Below are 13,594 nucleotides of genomic sequence, written 5' to 3' on the forward strand. Positions count from 1 at the left end.
GGATTAAAATCAGTTCACTCTGCCTAGAGGACAGACAGTCCAATCCCAACATTGTATAATCTTATACTAAGAATTAGGTTTCAATAGGAATCCAACTACCCTTCATTCTATCTACAATACCGTTTAGCTTGAATTGAGTTCATTTGTCTTTCAAACACCAAACGTGTTCATGTCAATGTTCATAGGAGTTGGCTATCCAGCATATACAGATCTGGGACCAGGCTTCATGGCAGATAATTGTATGTATTCCATGTATTCCATGTATTATATGTATTCCATGTACTCCATGTATTATGTGTATTCCATGTATTATATGTATTACGTGTTTTCCATGTATTCCATGTATTATATGTATTCCATGTATTATATGTATTACATGTATTATATGTATTATATGTATTCCATGTATTATGTGTATTCCATGTATTATATGTATTATATGTATCACGTATTATATGTATTATATGTATTCCATGTATTATGTGTATTCCATGTATTATATGTATCACATGTATTATATGTATTCCATATATTCTGTGTATTATATTGAATATGTATTATATGTATTCCATGTATTATGTCTATTCCATGTATTATATGTATTATATGTATCACATGTATTATATGTATTCCATATATTCTGTGTATTATATTGAATATGTATTATATGTATTCCATGTATTATGTCTATTCCATGTATTCCATGGAAAACATTCATGCACAACATGAGCTTCTCTTTTCTGTGTAGCCACGCACACACACACACACACACACACACACACACACACACACACACACACACACACACACACACACACACACACACACACACACACACACACTTGAAGATTTGGAATGATAGAAGTCACTGTCGTCTCCACAATGACCTCATGTAGAATCATCACCTCCTATCTGAATGCCTAATGAGGGGGATTCCCCGCAGTGAGATGGATCAAAGTGTGTGTGTGGGGTGTGTGTGTGTGTGTGTGTGGGGGGGTTAAAAGAGAGTTTATGAAATGCGCCAGTGTGTCAGCGGCAAACCTTTCTCACTATGTGTGTAAACCCAGAAGAGAGAAGCTCATGTTAAAACAGCCATATACATTATGATAAAGGATATACATTGTGATAAAGGATATACATTGTGATAAAGGATATACATTGTGATAAAGGAAACAGCACGGCACTGAAGGCAGACAAATCATCACTGCACAGCATTGGAAAGGTCACTCACTGGTGCTGATGAGAAACTGGTTGGAGACCCCAGGGTGGTCGACGTCATGAATAGCACTGGCAAAGATGGCAGCTAGGATTTCCAGGTCTGTGAACACAGCCTGTGAAGAACATAGGTGGAATAATCTACATGAGCAGCACTTCAGAACAGAAATGGGAAAACAATCTCACCATATAACCTCACAACATGTCATTTTTGTTATCCGTTACAAAATGTTTAAAAACATTTTATATTGCCTTCCCTAATGAACACATCTCAGGCTACATTTAAAGCCAGTTTTAAACAAGACAAATATAACAACTAATATCATTAGTGTATGTTTAAAAGTCACATTATTAACAAAACATGAGCTAAAATGTAAAAAAAGGGGGCCATACTAACAGCACTGTATCAAATCCTCCCAACAAAGATTCCCCCCATAAAGCGACGGAGATGGTACATTCCCCTACCTCTAGAGCAGGCGTGGACAGCAGCACGTGAGTGGACTGGGTGACATCAGCAGCATGGATGTTATTGTGATAGGCTACATCGCCGTGGTAATGGTCTTCTAGAGTCATCAGGTAGGTTATAAAGGTGTCTAATGGTATTTTGAATGTTTTTAATAAATCTCTTTCCTGAAAATGAGAGAAAAATGTGACACTGTCAAAACAAGAGGTTACAATAACGAACTGCTATTAACACATACATTCACGGACGCACACACATAGTTAGCTGTATAAATTACGGCAAGGTAAAACAACAGTTTTTATAAAGGTTTTTTATAATTGTATAAACGTCCTCACCTGGAAAATTGTGTACATCATGACTGTTAAAGGCCTGTTTCCTGAAAGCTCGGTGACTTTAAAAAGATTAAGGCCCCATTTATTGATGTCCTCAAGCTCCTGAAATCAGACATCAAGGCCATTTTACACACACCACTTTCACCCAAACACATCATAGGAGACAGTATACAGTACATATATACTAAACACAAATATAAACGCAAAATGCAGCCATTTCAAAGATTTTACTGTGTTACAGTTCATATAAGGAAATCATTCAATTGAAATAAATTCATTCGGGCCTAATCTATGGATTGCACGACTGGGAATACAGATACACGTATGCATCTGTTGGTCACAGATACTTAAAAAAAAAAAAAAGGTAAGTGCGTGAATCAGAAAACCAGTCAGTATCTGGTGTGACCACCATTTGCCTCATGCAGTGCGACACATCTCCTTCACATAGAGTTGATCAGGCTGTTGATTGTGGCCTGTGGAATGTTGTCCCACTCCTCTTCAATGGCTGTGCGAAGTTGCTGGAAATTGTTGGGAACTGGAACATGCCGTCAATCCAGAGCATCCCAAACATGCTCAATGGTGCGGCAGGTAGCCTAGTGGTTAGAGTGTTGGACTAGTAACCGAAAGGTTACAAGATCGAATCCCCGAGCTGACAAGGTAAAAATCTGTCGTTCTGCCCCTGAACAAGGCTGTTAACCCACTGTTCCTAGGCCGTCATTGAAAATATGAATTTGTTCTTAACTGACTTGCCTAGTTAAATAAAGGTAAAACATTTTTTTTAAATGTCTGGTGAGTATGCAGAAAATATCCCAATGCTCCAGGGCTGTGATTGGGGACATTGCCCTGTGTAGGGTGCTGTCTTTCAGATGGGACGTTAAACAGGTGTCTTGACTCTGTGGTCACTAAAGAGCCCATGGCACTTATTCTAAGAGTAGGGGTGTTAACCCCGGTGTCCTGGCTAAATTCCCAATCTGGCCCTCATACCATCATGGTCACAGTTTACAATTGGCTAATTCATCCCCCGGTAACTATTCCACATGTCGTTTCTGTAAATGAGAATGTGTTCTCAGTCAACTTACCGGGTTAAATAAAATACACATTTTCCATAACTTAAATTATATCAGGCATAAGATGGAATTCAATCGAAACGGCATTGTAGGTAAATCTTCACTGTCTGGGGATAAATAACGTAAAGATGTATGAGACGAGGTCTTTCTAACAGTCTGACAACTGAGGTCTAACAGTCTGACAACTGAGGTCTAACAGTCTGACAACTGACAACTGAGGTCTAACAGTCTGACAACTGACAACTGAGGTCTAACAATCCAACAACTGACAACTGAGGTCCAACAACTGACAACTGAGGTCTAACAGCGTGACAACTGATAACTGAGGTCTAACAGTCTGACAACTGAGGTCTAACAGTCTGACAACTGAGGTCTAACAGTCTGACAACTGAGGTCTAACAGTCTGACAACTGACAACTGAGGTCTAACAGTCTGACAACTGACAACTGAGGTCTAACAATCCAACAACTGACAACTGAGGTCCAACAACTGACAACTGAGGTCTAACAGCGTGACAACTGATAACTGAGGTCTAACAGTCTGACAACTGAGGTCTAACAGTCTGACAACTGAGGTCTAACAATCCAACAACTGATAACTGAGGTCTAACAGTGACAACTGAGGTCTAACAATCCGACAACTGATAACTGAGGTCTAACAGTGACAACTGACAACTGAGGGACAAAAAACTAAAGCCAGAATCATCTTAAAAATAGGGTTTGTCTTCACAGCTACTTTTTAGCATTGGGTGTTCATACCACATGGCATGTTTGATTGAATCCAGCCCATCTCCCTTGTTTCCACATGCCCCTTGTGCCAATCAGCAAACCACAGTGGTGTAACATTACAGAGGTGACCCTTTAAGGCATCTTATTGGTGTAACATTACAGAGGTGACCCTTTAAGGCATCTTATTGGTGTAACATTACAGAGGTGACCCTTTGAGGCATCCTATTGGTGTAACATTACAGAGGTGACCCTTTGAGGCATCCTATTGGTGTAACATTACAGAGGTGACCCTTTGAGGCATCCTATTGGTGTAACATTACAGAGGTGACCCTTTGAGGCATCCTATTGGTGTAACATTACAGAGGTGACCCTTTGAGGCATCCTATTAGTGTAACATTACAGAGGTGACCCTTTGAGGCATCCTATTGGTGTAACATTACAGAGGTGACCCTTTGAGGCATCCTATTGGTGTAACATTACAGAGGTGACCCTTTGAGGCATCCTATTGGTGTAACATTACAGAGGTGACCCTTTGAGGCATCCTATTGGTGTAACATTACAGAGGTGACCCTTTGAGGCATCCTATTGGTGTAACATTACAGAGGTGACCCTTTGAGGCATCCTATTGGTGTAACATTACAGAGGTGACCCTTTGAGGCATCCTATTGGTGTAACATTACAGAGGTGACCTTTTGAGGCATCCTATTGGTGTAACATTACAGAGGTGACCCTTTGAGGCATCCTATTGGTGTAACATTACAGAGGTGACCCTTTGAGGCATCCTATTGGTGTAACATTACAGAGGTGACCTTTTGAGGCATCCTATTTCCTGGATCTCAATAGAATCACTGTGTGGGACAGCTACTACATCAAACTTGATCAAATCAATTTCAGCCTAAATCTCAGTCGGTGATGAGTGCTAGAAGTTTAATAAGCACTAGAACATGGTCTAGGTCTGGTGTTAATCTGTAGCTAGCTACGACGGTGTGGGACAGTACTATCAACAAGGATCAGTGGGATAACGACTAGAATAACAATTAAATGACATACAATGAAGAGGCCCGGGTCAGGCTTCTCTTCACCTTGGGAAAAGTCCAGATAAAAGCCCAGCCAAAAAATCACAGGGATTATGTAGCTATGTAGAGGTTAAGTGCCTTACTCAAGGGTACAACAGCAGTAATTCTTAAGTTAATATCACATAAATCATTTACTCAATTATTTACTCTATTCAACAGACGTGTGCCGTGATACTCTCGTATGCGTTTGTTTAACCTTCCTGGAATACACTCTAGCTAAGAGAAGCTAAGAGCAACTGTTAAATGACTAAAATGTCAATATAAAGTCAAAAAGCTCCTTCACCGTAGCCAGTTGGTCCTCTGTGTCGGTCTTGACCCCGAAGCGAGGTATATTAGAGTTGGAGAGGCTAGTGCTGTGCTGCAGCTTCTTCACGCCACTGATCTGACACATGGGCTTGGCGTTCTTCTTGTCCGTCCTCTCCTTCTGCGTCTGTGGACATGGCATCTCCACGTCATGCTGCTTGTCTGGGGGGAGAGAGAAGGAGGAAATAGTTAGAGGAGCAATAGACAATACACAAAGGGATTTTTTTTGGGGCCTATTTTGTGCTTTTAGGGCCAAATCCTAACTTAAGATCACATTGTCCCCTAATCATGTATTTGTATTCATTATGGATCGCCAGCAAATTTAAGACAGTTATATACAATACAAACAAAACATTACATTACACAACAGAATTTACAACACATTAAGTGTGTTCCTTCAGGCCGCTACTCTACTGCTATATATCTACAATACTAAATCCATGTGTACGTGTGTGTATAGTGCGTATGTTATCGTGTGTATGCGTGTGTCTGTGCCTGTGTGTGTGTCTCTTCAAAGGTGTATTTTTATCTGTGTTTTTCTAATCAGATTTTACTGCTTGCATCAGTTACTTGATGTGGAATAGAGTACTGTGCGCCTCCCATAGTCTGTCCTGGACTTGGGGACTGCGAAGAGACCACTGGTGGCATGTCTTGTGGGGTATGTATGGGTGTCTGAGCTGTGTGCTAGTAGATTAAACAGACAGCTCAGTGCATACAACAAGTCAATATTTCTTACAAATACAAGTAGTGATGAACCATTAGTCCAGGTGCGACAAAACTAGGGCCTGTAGGACCTGCCTTGTTGATCGTGTTGTAAACAGGGCAGAGAAGCGCTTTATTACGCACAGACCTCTATTGAGGTCAATTGGGGACTTGAGTAACGCACACTGATCTCAAGTTAGGATTGGCCCTTATTAACTATCTAACACCCACATGCACGTCGCCCATGGTAGCTTTTAATAAAACAGAATGGATTGTTGTACACATATGATTTTGAGGCTTTTTGGGGATTGGGAGTTTCAGTTTCAGGGGAAAATTGTGGACTGAGTGATTGAGACTCTTTACTTGTCTCTTGGAGACTGTTTGGGGAACTTGGAGACTGGGGACTGTTTGGGGACCTTGGAGACTGGGGACTGTTTGGGGAACTTGGAGACTGGGGACTGTTTGAGGAACTTGGAGACTGGGGACTGTTTGAGGAACTTGGAGACTGGGGACTGTTTGGGGACCTTGGAGACTGGGGACTGTTTGGGGAACTTGGAGACTGGGGACTGTTTGGGGACCTTGGAGACTGGGGAGTGTTTGAGGAACTTGGAGACTGGGGACTGTTTGGGGAACTTGGAGACTGGGGACTGTTTGGGGAACTTGGAGACTGGGGAGTGTTTGAGGAACTTGGAGACTGGGGACTGTTTGGGGAACTTGGAGACTGGGGACTGTTTGGGGAACTTGGAGACTGGGGACTGTTTGGGGAACTTGGAGACTGGAGACTGTTTGGGGAACTTGGAGACTGGGGACTGTTTGGGGACCTTGGAGACTGGGGACTGTTTGGGGAACTTGGAGACTGGGGACTGTTTGGGGAACTTGGAGACTGGGGACTGTTTGGGGAACTTGGAGACTGGGGACTGTTTGGGGAACTTGGAGACTGGGGACTGTTTGAGGAACTTGGAGACTGGGGAGTGTTTGGGGACCTTGGAGACTGGAGACTGTTTGGGGACCTTGGAGACTGGAGACTGTTTGGGGAACTTGGAGACTGGGGACTGTTTGGGGACCTTGGGGACTGCTTGGGGACTGCTTGGGGACTGCTTGGGGACCTTGGAGAGTGGGGTCTGCTTTGGGATCTTGGAGACTTGGAACTGTTTGGGGACCTTGGGTAGTGCTTGGGGAACTTGGAGACTTGGGACTGTTTGGGGACCTTGGGGAATGGGGACTGTTTGGGGACCTCAGGGATTGCTTGGGGACCATGGAGGATTGGTACTTGGTACTTGTTGTTCTTTCAGTTTATTTGTTTTGTAAATTGATTGTTTGTGTACCTGTTTGCCATTTTACTGCATTGTCAGGAGATAGTAACATAAGCATTTAGCTGTACCCGCTATAACATCTGCTATACTGTGTACCCGACCAATAAACTTCGATTCAACTTGAACTTGTTGTTATAAGTACTGAAAATCACACAGCAAGGTCAGTCAGTCTTACCTAAGAAGGTGCTGGAGATGAACTCAGAGACCTGGTTCCCTGAGCGACTCATCTCAGACAGGTGAGACAGCTCCCTGTTCAACATCCTCTTGAACTGGACACAGACAGTAAGTGAGAGAGAGAGAAAGAAAGAGAGACAGAGAGAGAGAGATGGAGTGGGAGAGAGAGAGACAGAGAAAGAGAGAGAGAAAGAGAGAGCGGGAAAGAAAGAAAGTGTTACTCTATGCATACATGACATTGTATATAAATGGGAAACAATAACAGACTTTTGATCTCAATGAGACTTGCTTTGATGGAATATGATATTTTCTTTCTGTCATTATCGGATGTTTTTACCATGCATTATGAAGTTCAGGCACTTTCAGCAGACTCTCACAGATACTGTGAGTAGCAACTACAAACATAGTTCAGATAGTATGTCTGGTTTGATTTAAGGATGAGGTTCTGCGGAACTATTATTTTTGCCTTATTTCACATACTATTCACCAATGACTGGAGTGTGATACTTCTTTCATGTTTGAGCACAGCAATTTCCATATGACTTTGCGAGAGACATGTAGGCAGCTCGTCCTCAACAACAAAACAGCTAAATACGTACGTCTACCCACAGCACATTTGCATAAACAAATCTATACAAGATGGCTAACAAATTCCGACACAATGCTGAGGTGGAAATACGACTAGTTCCTGCACTAGTTACAGCTATCTCCAATCTCTCCTACTGTACAAACATCACAGATCATCACAACGATGTCACATTATTTACCCTTTTGACCTCAATGAAAATGACTGCATTGATGAAAACACTTTAACAAATTAGTAAAGTAAACCCTTCTCTCAAGGGATTGGAATAGCACTAAATGAACAGACATAATCCAAAGGCAGCCAGGAGAACCTACAAGCTTTAACATAAGCTTTGCCATTTAGGTCGTGTTCATTACGGCACACGATGGAAAACATGAGTTTCTTATTGGACCAGGTAGTTCAGGTTGTCTGTCTCTGTTTAGTCTGTATTCTGTATTATTCCATTTGGTGCCTAATGAACTCAGCACTGAATTTTATTCAATTCAAAATTAGCATCATGGACAACATACCTTTATGTATCCCCATGACACAGAACGTAAATAATTTGCCTCCGGCATTTTCGACGCAGTCAATCAAATGTAAAGAGTCCGAAAGATGGATAGATCCAAAACAAATACGCAAAAGGCTTCCCTCAAATCATCGTTATACAATCAATCATGGCATCATCCATATAGTAGTGTCCCCAGGGCCTTGATGGAATAATCAACAAATTCTTCCTTGGCAAATAAAGGCAAATAATCCCAGGGGTTAGTAACAAGATTGGATAACGAAGCAAGAACAGGAGTGTCCAAAAAAGACAAAGAAATCACTATAATCTAGGCATGGCTATAAAAAATATTATAAAGTATTATCAATAACAGTATCCAATGAGGAATAACAGGACAGAATGGGTCTGACAGGTCCGTTAGACAAGAAGCTACATTAGAAGGACACTAGTCAGCTGCATCTCCCACTAGCTCTTCAGAGACGACCTAATGTAGCTGTGGAGACGACGCTAGCCACGTCTGAGGAAGACTGCACTCCTGTCAACACCTGTCTGGGTTCTCACCCAATCGCCTCAGCCCGCCGCTGAGAGCTAACCAATCAGCGGCCATCGAGACCAAATGGAAGCGAGAGCACTCGGTCTTCATCTGGCGTTCCACTTTCTCTGTGGAATACATGAATACATAATGAAGTCAAAATGAAGACAATACATCTGTCTAATTATAGGACTCATCTTGTTGTCCTCACAGTGCATCTGTCTAATTATAGGACTCATCTTGTTGTCATCACAGTGCATCTGTCTAATTACAGGACTCATCTTGTTGTCATCACAGTGCATCTGTCTAATTACAGGACTCATCTTGTTGTCCTCACAGTGAATCTGTCTAATTATAGGACTCATCTTGTTGTCCTCACAGTGCATCTGTTGAATTATAGGACTCATCTTGGTGTCCTCACAGTGGATCTGTTGAATTATAGGACTCATCTTGGTGTCCAAATGGATGTGGATTTACTCAGATGAGATATCAGCAGTGTGTATATATGGCAATAGTCTTGGTGAACACTTACAAGACAGAGTAAACTTAATGTAGACTACTACAACTACTAGCCATGAGTTACCCAGCGAAGCAGAGCTAAATGAACTGAATGCCTTTTAGGTTCACTTCGAGGAATATAACACTGTGCCTTGCGTGAAAGACCCTGTTTTTCCTGATGACTGTGTGATCTCGCTCTCCATGGCCGATGTGTGCAAAACATTTATACAGGTTAACAATCACAAGGCAGCCGGTCCAGACGGAATACCAGGGTGTGTTCTCAAAGCATGTGGACCAACTGGCAAGTGTCTTCACAGACATGTTAAATCTATCCTTGTCCTAGTCTGTAGTCCTACGTTTCAATCTGACCATCCTTGTCCCTGTTCCCAAGAGCTCCAAGGTAACCTGCCTTAATGACTATCGCCCTGTAGCACTCACATCTGTAATTATGAAGTGCTTTGAAAGGCTGGTCATGACACACATCAACACCATCATCTCAGACACCCTAGACCCACTTCAATTCACATACCACCCCAAACAGATCCACAGATGACGCAATCTCAATTGCACTTCACACTGCCCTCACCCACCTGGACAAAAGGGGAAATAACTATGTGAGAATGCTGTTCATAGACTACAGCTCAGAGTTCAACATCATAGTCCCCTCCAAGCTCAATACCAAGCTGGGGACCCTGGGACTGAACCCCTCCCTCCGCAACTGGATCCTGGACTTCCTGACGGGTGTCGTGGACGAATCAGAATTAGTTGGGTAACATAGATAATTAAGATGTTTTATTAGTATAATATGCTTATTTGAGGTACTTGTCATTAGAAAGTGTCCATTGGACTCTGGTGTCTTTTCAGTTGCATGTCTACCTTAGCTGGGGCTCAGACACTTGGGGCCCAGAGAGAGGAGAGGTCAGACTTGTCGTCATGGGAATGTGTCTTTACCAATGCTTAAACCATGTGAAGGGATGGCGTGATTACTGGGGAACCAATGACTTGTCTCCACAATGTCTGTGAGCAAGTCACACCCTCCTTTTCCTTATTGTGGGGAGGTTTATGGCAGTGTCTGGGACCATGGCCTCTTAGATCTCACACTTATCCTGTGATAATATATGGCCTAGAGGCTCACTCCCCTCAGTGAGCCTGTCCAGGAGTGGGGTCAAGAGGGGGTTTGCTTGAGATGGGAGTATCTAGAGTTGACAATTGATATATGCCATTGGATGAAATTGTGTTTTCGTTCTATACCGTACCAGGGAGGGACGGTTCTAAGGGGACCAGATACTGGGCTATATAATGAACCAGGTTGACATAGCAGTTACTGTCTGATGTGTTTTATGGATATCTGTCATACAAAACGTAACCTTTGTGAACTGTTACTAAGTATCTGTGGTTTTTCAATGTACGTTGAAGGGGCTGTATCGTTGCTATAAAAGATCCCTGAGCCATTCTGTAAGCACCTCATTAAATGATTCATTCGAGAGAATGCATTGGTGGGGTCAAGAACTTTTGCAAAAGTATCTTAAGTATTAAAGATGTAGTTTTAACTCGGACTGGTGTGTTTGTAAATCCTCATTTGGTAATGCGGAAATTAGCCACCACACGGGCCGGCCCCAGGGGGTGAGGGTAGGCAACAACACATCCGCCACACTGATCCTCAACACGGGGGCCACTCAGGGGTGCGTGCTTAGTCCTCATGTACTCCCTGTTACCCACGACCGCGTGGCCACGCACGACTCCAACACCATCATCAAGTTTGCTGACGACACAACGGTGGTAGGCCTGATCACCGATGGCGGTGAGTCAGCCTACAGGGAGGAGGTCAGTGACCTAGCAGTGTGGTGCCAAGACAACAACCTCTCCATCAACATCAGTATGACCAAGTAGCTGATCGTGGACTATAGGAGAAAGAGGGGAGAGCACGCACCCATCCACATCAACGGGGCTGTAGTGGAGCAGGTCGAGAGCTTCAATTTCCTTGGCGTGCACATCACTAAGGACAAAACATGGTCCACACACACTCGCACAGACATGAAGAGGGCACGGCAGAGCCTCTTCCCTCTCAGGAGGCTAAAAAGATTTGGCATGGGCCCTCGGGTCCTCATAAAGTTCTCATCACCACTTGGTATGGCAAATGCACCCCCTTGACCGTAAAGTGCAAGAGAGGGTGGTACGGACAGCTCAGTACATCACTGGGGTCGAGCTTCATGCCATCCAGGACCTCTATATCAGGCGTCAGAGGAAGGCCCGAAAAATGACCAAAAACTCCAGCCACCCAAGCCATAAACTGTTCACTCTGCTACTGTGCCATCCGGCAAATGGTACCAGAGCGTCGGCTCTCGGACCAACAGGCTCCAAGACAGCTTCTACCCCCAAGCCATAAGACTGCTAAATAGTCAATGAATGGTACCTGAACTATCTGCACTAACTCAATCTTGCACTGACCCTACGCACTGTTACTAGACTATATATGCAAACCATATACACACTTACTCACACACATTGACACTCCCACACAAAACACATACACTACACACACACACACACACACAGACCGACACCACACAAACACACATACATACACACACACACACTTTTACACTCATCATTTGCTGCTGCTACTCTGTTCTTTACTTTGCTCTTATTATTATCTATCCCGATGCCTAGTCACTTTACCCTGCCTTCATGTACATATCTACCTAATATAACTTATTATTATCTATCCCGATGCCTAGTCACTTTACCCTGCCTTCATGTACATATCTACCTAATATAACTTATTATTATCTATCCTGATGCCTAGTCACTTTACCCTGCCTTCATGTACATATCTACCTCAAATACCTTATTATTATCTATCCCGATGCCTAGTCACTTTACCCTGCCTTCATGTACATATCTACCTCAAATACCTTATTATTATCTATCCTGATGCCTAGTCACTTTACCCTGCCTTCATGTACATATCTACCTCAAATACTTCATACCTCTGCATATTGATCTGGTACTGGTACTCCCTGTATATAGCTGCACATTGATCTGGTACTGGTACTCCCTGTATATAGCTGCACATTGATCTGGTACTGGTACTCCCTGTATATAGCTCCACATTGATCTGGTACTGGTACTCCCTGTATATAGCTCCACATTGATCTGGTACTGGTACTCCCTGTATATAGCCTCACATTGATCTGGTACTGGTACTCCCTGTATATAGCTGTACATTGATCTGGTACTGGTACTCCCTGTATATAGGTCCACATTGATCTGGTACTGGTACTCCCTGTATATAGGTCCACATTGATCTGGTACTGGTACTCCCTGTATAAAGGTCCACATTGATCTGGTACTGGTACTCCCTGTATATAGCCTCACATTGATCTGGTACTGGTACTCCCTGTATATAGCTCCACATTGATCTGGTACTGGTACTCCCTGTATATAGCTCCACATTGATCTGGTACTGGTACTCCCTGTATATAGCCTCACATTGTCACGCCCCGGCCATAGAGAGGGTTTTATTCTCTATTTTGGTTAGGCCAGGGTGTGACTAGGGTGGGCATTCTATGTCCTTTTTTCTATGTTTTGTATTTCTTTGTTTTGGCCGGGTATGGTTCTCAATCAGGGACAGCTGTATATTGTTGTCTCTGATTGGGAGCCATACTTAGGCAGCCTGTTTTCCTTTGGGTTTTGTGGGTGGTTAATTTCTGTTTAGTGTTGCTTACCTGACAGAACTGTTTGACTGTCGTTCGTTTTCTTGTTTTGTTTAAAGTATTCTATTAAAATTACATGATGAGCACTCAACACGCTGCGCCTTGGTCTACTCCCTTCGACGGCCGTTACACACATTGATCTGGTACTCCCTGTGTATAGTTCCACATTGATCTGGTACTGGTACTCCCTATATAACATTTTATTTTATTTACTACTACTATCTTTCACAATGTGTCAAAAGTGAGAAAACCTAGCCCCTTACGAGAAGGGGACGAACTTAAACAATCCACAGCTCACTAAAAAAAGCCAGCTGTTGAAGATCAGTGACGCACATCCTCTGAAACTATAAGAATCAACCACAGTGGTTGTTGCTGAGAAGAGGAACAACTTTTACACTGGTG

The 13,594-nt window shown here is 42.9% G+C and overlaps 1 protein-coding gene across 11 annotated transcripts in view; it reads right to left on the reverse strand.

The window, feature by feature from the left end:
- Positions 1-13,594, reverse strand: part of LOC106571288 (cAMP-specific 3',5'-cyclic phosphodiesterase 4D) — a 388,079-nt gene that overhangs the window by 9,312 nt on the left and 365,173 nt on the right. For all 11 annotated transcript variants that reach the window (XM_014144187.2, XM_014144196.2, XM_014144227.2 and 8 more), the window contains 5 exons: positions 7,375-7,468; positions 5,165-5,346; positions 2,014-2,112; positions 1,681-1,845; positions 1,232-1,331 (listed from right to left, as the gene is read on the reverse strand). In XM_014144187.2, coding sequence (XP_013999662.1) covers positions 1,232-1,331; positions 1,681-1,845; positions 2,014-2,112; positions 5,165-5,346; positions 7,375-7,468 — 640 coding nt within the window. The remainder of the gene's footprint in view (positions 1-1,231; positions 1,332-1,680; positions 1,846-2,013; positions 2,113-5,164; positions 5,347-7,374; positions 7,469-13,594) is intronic.

Source organism: Salmo salar, chromosome ssa01 (assembly GCF_905237065.1).
Source record: "Salmo salar chromosome ssa01, Ssal_v3.1, whole genome shotgun sequence".
Lineage (NCBI taxonomy): Eukaryota > Metazoa > Chordata > Actinopteri > Salmoniformes > Salmonidae > Salmo > Salmo salar.